A 15,491-nucleotide genomic window follows, 5' to 3' on the forward strand; every position below is an offset into this window, starting at 1 on the left:
AAGAGTGACTTTGAAAGCATAATATTTCAATCCTATAAATGGAAAATGAAAAAATACAGGTGATTCTGTTTCTTTAACTCTACCAATATATTCAGAGAACAGAGATTATTCAAGATATAAAATATGTTACAGATGTCCACAAGTATCCTATACATGTGCCACTTGAACAGAATGCACCAGAGAAAGAGAACCAGCAAATATGATTTAGCTTAATATGAGCTAAATTTCTTAACCATGAGCCAGGCTCTGTGGTAAACTCTGACGTAAGCACTGGACATCATTGGAAAGGGGAGGATTCAAATCTACAAGTTAATTAGGAATCCACACCCTTATTATCTCTGTGATTGCCACTACTAGGATTCAAAACTAAACAACTAGAAAATTACTACACTGAACTAAAGTTGATAGGAAAGTAGATACAAAAGCACACTTTTATTTCTTTTCTTTTTTCGCTTGATTTAACTAAACTTTGCCTTTCCCTTTTCTCACAGTCTGGCTCTCCTGTCCACATATGATTCATGACACTTGATAAACTGGAGGTTAAGTGAAGGGATAGAAAATACACAAATTTATACTTCAGTTTTGATAACACAACAGAGTAAACGACCATTATAAAATGACATGTACTCAGTATGAAAATCCCACAGTCAGAGAAACCAGGAACTGTAAATGATTCAATTAGTAAAAACAGAACATCTAAAATGTGGCAAACACAGGAAGAACAAGAAATCAACTTCATGCTAAAGTGCTTAGTCACTGCCCAGATTCCAGAGAGAGACGTATAAGGACCACAGAACACACATGAGAACTCATGATGTTATACCTAAGTCACTACTTATTTATTAGGAAACGGAAACTGAAAAAAAAATTGTCCAACATTAAATTATGGGCATGAATTTCCTTGTGATAGCATCTGTTTAGAAATGAAAATATTTTAGTTATCTAAATGTTCTTTTAAAAAAAAACTGACATTTTTTCAAACATACCTTAAGCATCTCCATTTCTAAATCTTCATCACTTTCAATTATATAAGAAGAATCCTTTTCATCATCAGTGGGAGATAAATGCTTTTAAAAGAAAGTATTTAAAAGATTAACTTTCTGTATCATTAATTCTACACCCTCTGTTGTATTCACTAGACATACTTAGACATCTTCCTCTCCTTTAATAGGCAAATGTATAAAGCACAATTACAGGATGAGTAGACAGGGGAAAGGGAAAGGAAGAAGAATGATTTTTTAAATATAATCAAAGAGAAAGAAACTGCATAGTTAAAAAGATAGGCAAATTAGATAAACAGATTGGAAATAAAATCTACACTCAAAATAACAACAAAAGTACACATTCTAAGGTCAATTAATGTCAAACTGAGCCTCTCCAACTTTTGGATACGTGAAACTACACCATGTTGAAAAAATTTGTACAGACAAAGAAAAGTAATTGTTCTTTTATATATACTGACTTAAAAATACCAAAGACCAATATAAAATAATTATGTTATCTTTAAATAAATCAGTGTTAGTATATTTGAAAAAGTATCAGATACTTTATTTACTCGGTCTGTTGCTAATGTTTGGAAATGAATCTTTACAATAATTTGGCAACCCCAAGGAATCAGGTGTCTAACAAAATGTGAATCAATCTCTCTCTCTCTCTCTCTCTCTCTCTCTCTCTCTCTCTCTCTCATAGACACACACACACACACACACACACACACTTGAGTAGAAATAATTCCCCAAATGCTGAATATTTAATTTGGAAATGAGAAAAGGAAAATAGCTTTAATTAACATGCTAATTTAAAGCTATCAAAAGATTTTAAAATACATTTTTTAACTGAGAAAGGTTTTATTGATTCCTAAATAGGGTCTTAAACAAATAAAAAAAATGCTAGTAATCTATATAATAAAATGGCAATAAAATTAGTATAAAAATATTTGTCAAATCAGAATCATGATCATAATTCTCTATTATATAAAATATTAAAGTGCATCTCTAATGAGAAATTTCTACAGAATTAGAATAATGCACATGTCAGCAAAAGACAGTATTTTCTAAAGAGAGAGTCTGGTTCACAAGTGGTATGAGATTATTTTGAAAATTTTCAAACAACATACATTTACATGCTCAATAGAAACCATTAGCAAAATGTTATAAAACCCAAGGAATATATCTAAGATTGGGTTTCCATTTCTATAATGAAATCAGGAGAAATAATTCTATACAATCTCTTCAAAATCTAAAATAAAATTTGTTATTGCAAAACAAAACTGCAAAAACTCCAGAGATTCTGAGTGTCTCCTGTAATTTATAAGCTAATGAAAATTAGGAAGGAAACAAGAGCTCATTGGCTCACCAGGAGACAGTACAGACACCTGGTAAACACAGCACCCTTTCGCTCTAGCACGTAACTTCTATGTGTAGGAATAAAACCTATCCCCCAAGTCAAGTTTGGATGAGTAAACACTTAGGAAGTATCCACCAAAAAGGTATTACCTATTACGTAAAAAGAAAAAGGAAGGAAGAAAGGAAAGAAGGAAGGAAGAAATTGTAAGGCAGCAATTCCAACAAATGTTCTCTTGACAATATAAAATCTTTCAACTATGCAACCCCATTTTTTGTACTAAGTCTCACAAGTTAAGGTGGCCCTCTGTTTGTATTTGTAAAGTTTTACTGAAGCACACAAGGCACAACTCTTTGCATGTGTCTATGGCTACTTTACAGTCCAACAGCAGAACTGAACAGTTGCAACAGGCACTATACATACTACAAAGCCTAAAATATTTGCTCTGTGCATATTTATACAACAAAGTGAGCCAACCATTGATGGATATATTATTTCCTCTCGATTTAGTACCTCAGAAGCTCGGTGAGAAACATCATTACATTTTTTTCCTTCAGTCTGCTGTTTCAAAATTTGGAGTTCATATTCTGAAATATCTGACATCAAACAAGTTCTTTCCATCTCTTCTCTCAACAGATTGTCTTCTACTTCATCTTCAAATCCACCTTCTTCTTCCTTCACTTTATCTCTAAAGACATCGACTTCATTGTGTTCCACTAAACTGTCAAATTCTGGGTCCCATTCCTCTTCTTTAATTTTAGGGAAATCCCCATGTTCTCCAATTTGTTTCTCTTGGTCTCCAACAGCAGCTGAATCCTCCGGCGACATTGAGTTAAAACTACTCCCCTGCTCCAGTTTAATCTCAGTGGTTGTAGAAGCAAATATCACCTTTCTCAATGAACACAGATTTTCTGAAATATTCTTCAATATTATAGGAACCCTAAAAAATTCAAGAAACATTATTCAAGTTTAATTTTATCAATCATAAAGACAAATTTTGAAGGTTCTTACTAAACAAAAGTTACGAAGAAGACCCATTGGTCTAAAACTTTTCATTTCCACATGGCCACACGTGATTATGAGTGGTAGTCTATACTTGCCTGTGTAATTAAGTACTTCTGATCCTAGCAGTAGTCTTGCATAGTCAATAATAGTCAGTAGTGTTTGGTCCCAAATTCAATTATGCCAGATTTTCCTTTTTCTCTTTGATAATTAATTTAATGAAATATAAAGTTCATCAATAAGACACACCCACGACAACAAAAAGTAAAAACTATTCCATTAAATTCTAGACTAAACACACAAGAAGAGCTAACATATTTCTGTTAAAAAAAATTGTTGAATGGTGAACCTAGAGTCCTCTAGTTCCTCCCCCAACCCCTTTCAACCATTGCTTCTAGTCCATCTCCATTTATTGTGGCAACCATCACCCCTCAGAACCACACTACCAGGGACTGCCAGTGGCCACACTATGCTAGAAGCAACCTTTATTATCCTTCCTGTCCTCCATTAGATCTCTTCAAACTTACTCTTAGTCCCAATGCAGGCCCCCAGGAGCCCCTACTCTCAGCCCACCTTCATCCCCTGAGGACTCTGCCTCTTGGTGTGGACCTAGGGTCCCCTGGTTCTTTTTCTACCTACTTGACTTTCAGCCTGTCATTCCTTTGTGACAACTGATGACTCCCAGAAACACTCTCTATCAGGGACCCCACAGCAACCATACTTGGCTAGGATCTAGAGCGGGCAACAGCAATGTAAAAACAGAATACCCACCCAACAAAGACAGATATCTACATCAAAAAACATCTCAAACATCATAACCCCAGATGCCAGTTCCCAAGACAAAAATAAATAAATAAATAAAATAAACAGTCAAGACAACATGCCTCCTCCAGAAGCCAGCAACTCTAATGCAACAGGAACCAAGAAAGGCAATTTAGCTAAAGCACAAACAAGAACTTCAGAATAGCAATTATGAATGGTTCAAGGACATTAAAGAGGATATAAACAAATGCCTTAATGAAAACAATAAAAATACAAACACTTCATGAGAAAAAAAAACTTGAGACATGAAAGTGGAATTGAACAAATAAATAAAATCACCAAAAAACAACCAAAATGAAAATGAAAACCCTCAGCAGGAAGCCTTACCAACACATCAAAAGACATGGAAGAAAGAATTTCAGGTCTTAAAAACAAGGGAGAAGAAATGTACAGTTCAGTCAAAAAAATGTTAAATCTAAAAAGATCCAGGCACAAAACAACCAGAATCCTGAAATACTATGAAAAGACTCACACCTACAAAAAATAGAGATGGAGGAAGGAGAAGAAATCCACATAAAGGCACAAAAAGTATTTTTAACAAAACCGAACAAGAAATTTCTCCCAATCTCAAGAAAGAAATGCTTATCAAAGTACAAGAAGCATACAGAAAACTAAACAGACAGGACTGGAAAAGAAATTCCCCACAACACATAATCAAAATACTAAACATACAGAAGAAAGGATATTAAAGGCTGTAAGGGGAAAAGACCAAATAAAAGTACCAACCTGACTTTTCAATGGAGACTTTGAAAGCCAGAAAGGGCCTGGATAGATGTTCTACAAGCTCTGAAAGACCACAAATGCCAGCCCAGACTACTATACCCAGCAAAACTATCAATCACAATAGGTGGAGAGAAAAAAATCCATGATAAAACCATTATCAAGTACATGTATCTACCAATCCAACACTACAGAAGGCACTAGAAGGAAAACTTCAGTCTGAAGAGGTTAACCACACCCAAGAAAATGCAAGGAAGAATCCCAGACCAGTAAATCAGAAGAGGGGGGAAAACTCACAATGTACCACAAAGTAACAAAATTCAAAAAGTAAAAAATAAAAAGTCTGTGTGATGATATTTTGTTTGTGATCTAACCAATAAAGCTTGCCTGAAGATCAGAGTATGGAGCTAAGCCACTAGTTAGCCATAGAGGCCAGGCAGTGGTGGCGCACACCTTTAATCCCAGAACTCGGGAGGCAGAGGCAGACGGATCTCTGTGAGTTCAAGGCCACCCTGGGCTACACGAGATTGATCCAGTCTAAAAGAGAAACAGAGCCCAGCAGTGGTGGCTCAAGCCTTTGATCCCAGTTCTTGGTGTCTCACCCCTTTACTCCCAGAACTAGGGAGGTAGAAACAGGAAATGATGTGGCTGTGTGGAGAAAGGAATATAAGGCGGGAAGAGACAGGAGCTCTGTCTCCTTTTGGCTGAGGATTTTGTAGAGGTAAGAACTAGTGGCTGGCTCTGCTTCTCTGATCTTTCAGCTTTCACCCTGATATCTGACTCTGGGTTTTTATTAATAAGACCAATTAAATTTCATGCTACATCACTGTTCATTGATTAATAACTCAATATTAATAGTCTAAATTCTATAAAAGGATACAGAAACACTGTCTTCCAGACACAAGACTGACCCACACATGAACTCCCCGAAACTGTGTGGTAGCATTCACAAGAATGGTAAAGGTTCAATACAGACAAAATCCTGGCACACCTAACAAAAAAGCTCTTTGCAACTGAGACTGATGGGAAGGGAAAAATCAGTTTTCTCCAATAAAGTGTCACTGGGCATATCAACCATACTCTAGGGCAGGCTCCAAGCCCAGGAGCAGTAAACCAACACAAAATGAACTCCATGCTTTTTCTGTAGGCTTTTTGTTTTGTTTGGGTATTTTTTTTCTTATTGGTTTTTTTTGTCTGTTTTTTTATTTTTATTTGTTTATTTGTTGAGAGAGAGGGGTGGGTAGGGAGGTGGGGAGGACCTAGGAGGAGTGGGGGAAGGGGGAAAACATGATACAAATGTATAAAAAAAGTTTAAAAAATGTTAAAGTATTTGACTATAGTCAAAATAACTTAAAAGCTCTTAAGAAAAAACAAAAACTCTTAGGACTCTGTATTCAGATGACTTCAAGTATATTGAATTATCACTCCATTTTAAAGAAACTAAAATTAGAAATTGGAGGTAACACATTCTGAGTGTGGTCTAAATAAGAAACACTGCGCAGAACTGCAAACAGCAGGCCAACATTTAACGAAAACTCCATGATGCTTGCCTGGAGTGCCCAAGGCCTCAAGCTCAATCCTCACAACTATGGAAAGAAAAATTAAATAATAAATGAAGAAATTAGAGAGAGTCAATGGAGTTGGATAAGCAAAGAGATACAGTTTCTTATATGATAAGTGCTTTGGGGATAGGTATTTCAATTTTTCAGTCCTAAATCAATGATTTACATAATCTGGAATGTTTATGTAGCTCAAGGAAATTTTTATGTTAATGGTTCAAATGAAACGTTGCTCTTCCATGAAAATAAACTATCAACGTGTGAGTTGTTCCAGGAATTGTTTCCACATTGAAAACTGCATTATTACAAGACACAGGAAAATCAAGCTAGAACTAACTGCCTGGATGCTTTTATCCTGCAGCTAGCATTCATACTTGGAAAAGGTACCGTGCAGGCTGCTGGAGGGTGGGGGTGTCATCAAGGGTGTGACCCGACTGTGTACCCTGCATGCTATAGTACCAACCTTCCAGGAAAGATGTACCTACTGGTGAGACAGTGGCATGACTGGTTGTAGGTGGCCAGCAGCATTCTGATGGGATTTGAAGCCTGGACCTTCAGGTGGGAATATATGACTGGTGATGTAAATATGGTCAAAACCTTTGGCTGGGGAAGTCATGGGCCCTAGCCGAGGAACCTACTGCTGATATACTGCTAAATGGACACAGTCATATTGTCTTCTAAATCTTTATATTTTTACCCATAGTGCTGCTCTCAGTCTTGGTCAGAGAAGCTTCTATTTGCAGTGGGCAATGGCTAATGCTGACTCATAATGGTCAAAGTGCCGAGCATAAATGATTGTCGTATGCTCAGCCTGAAATGGGACCTCTATATCACTCCTTCCTAAGCCCAGTGGATGTCACAGACAGGATGGAAAGACTGTAAAAGTCGGGAGATATAGAAGAGTGCTATGAAACATTGCCTTCCGGATATAACATGGCTATTGAAATCATAAACACACAGCAGCTGTGGATACCTGCATTCGACCTGCAAAAGACAGGGCCTTTCAACATTCCCCCATGAACAAGGAAAGCTCACTAGAGACCCCATCCTTCCCTAAGGAGCTTTGCAGTTAGTGGTTGCCTGGAAAGGTGTAGTCATTCTCTTCAGCAGCATAGTCACTGGGAAGTTGCCAATGGCCGGTCAACAGCCTCATAACCATGCTCACACAAATACTACCAATTGTTCAGGCAATAGTGGTGCACACCTTTAATCCCTGCACTCGGAATGCAGAGGTAGGTGGATCTCTGAGTTTGTGGCAAGCCTAGTCTACAGAGCAAGTTCCAGGACAGCTAGAGTTACACAGAGAAACCTTGTCTCAAAAAACCAAACAAACAAACAAACAAACAAATACTCTTAATTAAATTCAGCGAGTCATACACACACACACACACACACACACACACACACACACACACAAGATATGGAAGAAGAAAAGGAACTACTTAAGTGAGTCAGTAAGAATAAGGGGATAAGAGAGTGTAATGGGGGTGAATATGATCATAATAAATTGTATGGGATTGTCAAAAATCAAAATGAAACTGCACAATTAACAACCCTCTAAAGTTTGGCTCAACCTTAAATTGTCAAAGTCTGTATTAACACTAACAAAATCAAGATCAAAATTAAATTCAGGACTGGAAAGACAGCTCAGCAGTTAAGTTAAGGTTTGGTCCCAGCACCAACATGGTAGCTCACAGCCAACTGTAACTCCAGTTCCAAGGGCTCCAACCCTCCTCTGCCCCCCTCAGGAACATGGCTTGCAAAACATCCATACACATAAAATAATATTTAAAAACCTAAAAGTTTTTTAATTAAGTTCAAAATCTAAAGCCAGGCGGTGGTGGCGCATGCCTGTAATCCCAGCACTCGGGAGGCAGAGGCAGGTGGATCTCTGTGAGTTCGACGTCAGCCTGGTCTACAGAGCTAGTCCAGGACAGGCTCCAAAGCTACAGAGAAACCCTGTCTCGAAAAACAACAACAACAAAAAAAAAGTTCAAAATCTAATAACAGACTTACTATAAAATGTCAAGAACCTTTTGTTAGTCAGGCTGGTCTTGAACTTCTGATCCCCCTGCCTCAGTCTCCTGAGTACAGAGATTATAGGTATGTACCACCATGCCTGGGAATATTATAAATCTTACTATATACACAGCTGCTCATATGCAACAACTGTGTATAAGAATTGTGGTAGGAACAGTTATGATTCAATGTAATTGAGAAATAAATGTGTTGCTATAGCAACAGTGACATAGTTCAACCAACAGCACTATAATGTCTTATTTATCCTGTACTAACATCAGAGTAGGACATAAGGACTTACTCTAATCCTAAAGACTGGCCTGTGAAGACACACAAGGTAGCATGCACTTTGCCTTCCTTAAGATTCTTAGCGTGCTCACCAGTTAGCAGCAGACAAGCTCAACACCCAGCAGAAAGTCAAATACACTGCAGCAGTACCACAGAAGCACACTGAATTTAAAATCGATGACTAAACAATACTAAATAACACCGATCCTATCAGGGACCTCAGAAACGAGACAACTTTCCTTTCTGCAATAAACCTCAAACTACTCTACTGTGAGTTCTTGATGCTAAAAAAGCCTACTTAGCGTGCTGTTATGAAGCCAAGCCTTAGGCAAACATAATTTATACCAAGCATGTATTGTGTAAAAATCAGAAATTCATGTTTAAGAAAATCACATAAAAGGTGACTGGAATTGGTACCAGGAGTAGGGTATTGCCGTGACAGACCAAACATACTGTTTGGGGGAGGACTGTGGGAGGGACTTTGGAACTTTGGGCTAGAAAAGCCAATTCAAAGTGTTCAAAGCTTGGCAAGCTTTTCTGTGGGAGCTTGGAAGATAGTATGTTGAGAGCAATGCAAACAATAGAGGCCTGGCCTGTGAAGTTCCAGAGGGAAGTCTGAGAGACCTTTAAAGACTATCAGGCCAGGCGGTGGTGGCACACGCCTTTAATCCCAGCACTCAGGAGGCAGAGGCAGGTGGGTCTCTGTTGAGTTTCAGGACAGAGTACAAAGCTACAAAGAGAAACCCTGTCTCAAAACAAAACAAAACAAAACAAACAAACAAACAAAAAAAGACTCTATTAGTCTTTTGCTATTTTGAGTTGAGAATCTGAGTCTGGTTAGCTGGAGCTGAAAAAGAGACAAAAACCTCTGAAGTAAAACTTTTGCATCACTGGGACAATGGATGCTGGTCAGCTGGAGCTGAGAAATCAGCAGTGATGAAGAAGAGACCAGCATGAGGTAAAATCCTCTGGGAAATGTTGCCTCGGAGTCAGCACACAGAAGTGGTGTTCCAGAGGTGGCCAAGGTTGGACCTCACAATGGCAGCTGAACTTGGGAAGTGGAAGAGTCACCCAGATGGTTTTGAGGCCTGAAGGGGTCAAGGAGAGCAGCTAAGGCTTGACAGTGTAAGAGTCTAGGAAAGGTCATTGGTAAAAGTGCAGCTCCGGCCGCAGCTGAAGGACCCCAGCATTTTGGAGATGCCAGTACCATAGGGTGACCACTAAGAACAGCAGCAGCCATGGAGTGGAGCCAGCCGGAGCCTAGAAGACAAGCTGTGTGCGCTGCAGAGGGCAGAGCTGGAGAAGTGACCCAAGCCTTTGGAGGAGTCCAGAAGATCAGCAGTGGATCCCAGACAATTGGATATTGCAGTATTTACACTGAAATTTGGGAGTTTTTAACTGAGACTTTAGATTTTTAAAAAAGAGCAGATATTTTTTAAAGAGACAACTTCTAAAGTATTTGAATTTATAAGACTGTGGGACTTTTAAATTTGTAAAATGCTTTATATTGTGATTCCTTTATTAATATGTGATATTGAGGATGAACAAAAAAAAGAAAGGTTGTGGTTTAACAGTGATGTGTTTGTGTGTCAAGTTGACAAGTGGTCAGTTATGCTGGCTAGTTTTATGTTAATTTGACACAAGCTATAGTCATCTGAGAGGAGGGAACTTTGATCGAGAAAATGACTTCATAAGACTGGGCTATAGGTAAGCCTATGGAGCGTTTTCTTAATTAATGACTTATGGGGGAGGGCCCAGCCCATTGTGGGTGGTGCCATCCTTGGACTGGTGGTCCTTGTTTCCATAAGAAAGCTCTAGATCAACATATCACAAATCTCATCCAAAAAAAAAAAAAAAAAAGAACATATTAACATTGTATTTTCCCAAAGCCCAAATACTTTCCATCCCAAATAACTGCTCCACATTTCTACAGAGTATGTTTTGACTCCCAAATTACATTACTGCATTGAATTTTTCAGAACATTCCTGCTTTTAAAAGAATAAATTTCCTGCTTTTAAAAGAATAAATTTAACAAAGAAGTCACTTGGACCAAAGCAAGGTCTGCTTCCAAAGAGCTTTAGCTACTCCAAGTGTGAAGTCCAAGGTCTACTATTTGTACAGAGGATTTGCTCCACATATTGCAAGTGACCCAAATCATTGGCCATAAAGTCTAAAATTAGAATGCTTTTTCTAATATTCCACTAGCTAGTTTACTTGTTTCTCAGCTTTTAGACTAAGATCAAGTGTAGCTAATATTCTTAACCAAAAAATAAAAAGAAAGAACTAGGAAAAAAAGAAAAAAGTTAACTAGCATAAAAGTTGCTTTTATTTACAACTTTCAAGTGATCAAACTACAGATATAACAATACTAACAACTTTGCATACTAACTCTTATTTTCCTTAATGGACATTTACTTTGCTTTAATGAAAACTACAATATAAATATGTCTTTGTTTCCTGAAACATCCTCCAAAGCAGACAGAAAAGCTTTAGATCTTTAAGACGTGCTGTTGGTGATGGGAAAGCCAGCTCTCAAGTTTGTATCAGTTTGTGTGCATGCATTCCAACAGGTTTGTAGGAGTCCATCAAAATAAAGAGTTAATTCTTCAAATAAAATGTTTGGAGTCTGGAGACATGGCTCAGTGATTAAGAACAGGTTCTGCTCTTGCAGAGGATCTGAGTTTGGTACCCAGCACACACACAAGTTGTGCAGGTGGCTCCCAACTATCTGGAACTCCAGATCCAGGGGCAATCTGAAACCTCTGAGCTCCGTGGGCACTTGCACCCACATGCACAAACACACAAACAAACAAACAAACACACACAATTAAAAATAAAATAAATATTTTAAAAAGCACAGTATTTAACCTCTGTAGAGTCTCCAAGTTTCTGCAAGTGGCAGGAAAATGCTTGGCTAGGTCTTTCATTTCTTCTGAGATTGAGTTCAACTGTTTCTTCATCTCACTAGGTAGGCTTTCCGCTGCTAGAACAAAAAATTACTATTAATATTCAAATTAAAAAGCAGAGATTTTATTTAATCACATCATAATATGGTATTAGTACCCAGATTTTCATGTGTTCCCTACAATGAATTCCAACAAAACACTTCTTTTTTTTTTTTTTTTTTTTTTTTTTTTTTGAGACAGGGTTTCTCTTATGTAGCTTTGTAGCCTTTTCTGGAACTCTGTAGCCCAGGCTGGCCTCAGACTCACAGAGATCTGCCTGCCTCTGCCTCCCAAGTGCTGGGATTAACAGCGTTCACCACTACTGCCTGGCAAACACTTCCTTCTTGAATCCTAAATCAATTTCTTCACTTCCATTTTCAAACTTCTTTTTCAAATTTTCCTATTTGAAATTTAGAGTAAATTCCAAACTCAAAGTTTACTGACCTAGACAGGAGAAGAGAAGTGAGATTCTAAACTCACCTAACACAGTTTCTAATTCCAAAATCAACATAACACCACGTGAGTTGGGACTTAGCACTGTTAGAAAACCTTGCACAAGAGTCACTCTTCATAGCCTTAATTAGTCATCAGCAAAATACAATTTGAGCCTTTCTAATCTGTGGTCACCTTCCAAACTCTCAATGTCACTCCATCTGATGTGACATTCTGTGTCAACAGCAAGAAGTCTGTCTTTTGTTTGTTTGTTTGGTTGGTTGGTTGGTTGGTTTCTTTTTGAGACAGGGTTTCTCTGTGTGATCCTGGCTGTCTTTGGACTCACTCTGTAGACCAGGCTGGCCTCGTAGCCTACCTCTACCTCCTGAGTGATGAAATTAAAAGACTTGCACCATCACAGCTTGGGATGTAGATATGGCTCAGCTGTAAGAGCACTCACTGGCTGCTCTCCTTTCTGAAGCCATCTCCTTGCCTAGAATTTCTTCACCATTTTACCTATCCCTCAAACAGCCCAGGCTCTCCTGAAGCACATGACATAAGATCACAAATCTAGCTATTCCAGAATGCCAGTCACCTGTGACATCACATCCTTTTATTCATGATGACTAAGTTTATTTATTTGTTAACTGTCTCTCTCTCCACTACTATTTCTGTGATCATTCCTAGTGATTTTTATACCCACAGAGATGCTCCATCCAATTTTGGACCTTGTATCCTCGATTCCTCCATTTCCAACAATCTTTTCCTCATCTAATCTGAGCCACTCATTCCCACAATCAGACCCCTGACCTCAAAACTACCCAATAAAACCACCGCTGCTCTACAATCTTTCAGTTATGACCATTTTGCACTCCAAATACAAACATCCTCTTTCCAGAATGCTTTCCCTGACTCAGTAGGTTAACACCTCAGAACGAAGCCTACTGACTCTGCCTTTTCCCCACCCACACACCATCTACTCTCTCCACCATGTTTTCCTTTCCTTTCTTAGCCACACTAGTGTCCATTCCTTGGACTCTCAACTTCTTTCTTCTTTACCCACCTCCATGGAACTTAATGTGCCACAATTCCTACTCAGCTTCTTTAGCTAACTAAGGCCCACGTAGCTGGACATACTTGAAAATAAAACAAAGTGATAATGGCCAATTTCACTTTAAACTCATGACACAGACCCCATGTTTCTACTCTTAAGATTACAATTTTATACCCTTTCTTTCGCTTTTAAGCTTCCAATACCTGCTGCTCATCCTCAAATTTTCTGCCCCTAATTCCAGCTCAACATTCCCCCCTCAGCAGCATAGCGTCCATTGGGAAGGTGATGACATTCTCAACTTGAATTGCTGATCTGAATCCCCACCTCCTTCAAGTCCTCAGAGGTTTCAAACGGCTGATAGCTCCTTCCTGTTTAAAGCACTTCCTTTGTCTCCTTCACTGATGCCCCCCTTCTCAATCCTCTTTGCTGCCCATTGGTTTTCTAGATGCCAGTGTGACCTTCAAGCTGATGCCTCTTCTGTTCCTGATTGCACTCACTCCCGATTTGACCTCTTCCTGTTTCCCCACTCACAGGACATTCTACATCTCTAAGGCCAACTTCCACTGTGAAATCTGGACTCATTTTTCCAGTCAGGCGCTGGGGTAGCTTCAGTGAGAAATACCTCCACAGGCTCAGGCATTAGAACACTTGATGCCCATTTGCTGGCTCCACTTGGGAGAGGGTTAAGAGATGTAGCCTTCCTGGAGGAAGCATGTCACTGGGGGAGGCTTTGAGAATGCATAGCTTCACCCTACTACCTCTCTCTGCTTTGAGACTGCTGTTCAAGATGCGATCTAACAGTTTCCTGTCCCCACTGCCATGCCTACTGCTTTATGTCACACCTTTGTCCTGCCACATCCCTCTGGAACTGTAAGCCAAAATGAACTCCATTCCTTAAGGTTACTTTTGCTCATGGTGTTTTATCACAGTAACAGAAAGCACTACAATAGATATGTTCATGGGTATCAAAACCACCTATAGTTTTGGAGTTCCAATGCTGCAATCTGAACTTTTCTCACCAAAACCCACTCTTCATATAATCTTGCACTCTACCTGACTCTGCCAGTCATCAGGTAATTCATCAAAATACCCTGGCCGTCCTAGCAGTCTCTTTTTCTCACTCATTATAAAGAATTGACCTAAAATTTCTTCATAGTCTATGTCTTCAAAATACCTACTGCATCTATACTTCTTATTGACTCTACTAACCTTAATGCAATTATTGTCCACTCCAGGACAATTACAACACCTTCCTAACTCCCTAACTTCTTTGCCCTCTTACAGCAGTGAGAAAAAAACACATTTTAAGATAAAATCTGAATCATTTTATCCTGCTGCTCCACACCCCCTAAGCTAAGGGTTTCAAGTTGGCCATCACTGGGTTTTTGCTCTGTTCGTTTGTTTATTTGTTTTAGTATTAGAACATGAAGTCGGATTCACAACATAGGATGCCCTAACTGACCTGACCCAAGCTTCTTTTCCAGACTATTTACTACAAATCTCCCTCATGCTCATGTCTCTTTGGTTATACTCACTGTCCTTTACACAAGGAAAGCAGTTACCCTCAGTGGCTTTGTATTTTTATCTAAGCACTCACAACTCTTCCTTTAGACAGCCATATAGCATTTTCCCTTGCTTGTCAAATGAAATCAATATACAATAAACACTGATATGTAATGAACACTAGACAAATCTGTGTTATATGAGCAATGTCTACTCCTTTCTGAATCGAGTTTCTAAAAAATATTATTTATATGCACTTAAAATCATATTCCTTAGATCTAGCTTTCTCCATTATTCAGAGTAATATGATTAATATGATTGATATAATTTTAGTATGATTTCTACCCACATCATTATACTATTCAATTCTTGCTAAGTTTCTAATATTTTTATATTACCAAAGCCTCTGGACCCTTTTTGTTCTAAAAGTATACCCTCTGTTTGGAATACTCTTTTGTCACACAAAACACCAATACAACTAAAGGATTAGAAGTAGAGTAGAGAAGGTCACAAATGATGGCCAACTAATGGTTAATAAACAGTTGATAACATCCTCCTCTTTCAAATATTCCTCCCTTGGCTTTCTGCACACAGTACGTCCTCATTTCCTTCCATACCTAGGGCACCTCCTGTAGTGTCCACTCCACCATGCAAGGATTAGACACCAAGAGTTCCCTGGGCCCCTTAGTCCTAGCATCTTATCACAAACAAACTGCCCTCTGAGGTACAACCTACAGATCGAGGCATCCACAGACCACCACCCTCTTACTATCTGAGATGTCTCTCCCCTTTAACATATCTAA

At 38.6% G+C, this 15,491-nt stretch overlaps 1 protein-coding gene across 3 annotated transcripts in view; it reads right to left on the minus strand.

Annotated features, from left to right (window-relative positions):
* Wrn (WRN RecQ like helicase) overlaps positions 1-15,491 on the minus strand; it is a 111,470-nt gene that overhangs the window by 69,528 nt on the left and 26,451 nt on the right. For 2 of the 3 annotated variants that reach the window (XM_052751976.1, XM_052751979.1), the window contains 3 exons: positions 11,623-11,737; positions 2,857-3,283; positions 987-1,067 (listed from right to left, as the gene is read on the minus strand). In XM_052751976.1, the coding sequence (XP_052607936.1) occupies positions 987-1,067; positions 2,857-3,283; positions 11,623-11,737 (623 nt within the window). The remainder of the gene's footprint in view (positions 1-986; positions 1,068-2,856; positions 3,284-11,622; positions 11,738-15,491) is intronic. The other variant, XM_052751977.1, reaches the window with a different exon arrangement.

The sequence above is a fragment of the Peromyscus californicus genome, unplaced genomic scaffold, assembly GCF_007827085.1.
Source record: "Peromyscus californicus insignis strain IS unplaced genomic scaffold, ASM782708v3 Scaffold_23__1_contigs__length_62951481, whole genome shotgun sequence".
In the NCBI taxonomy this organism is placed as follows: Eukaryota; Metazoa; Chordata; class Mammalia; order Rodentia; family Cricetidae; genus Peromyscus; species Peromyscus californicus.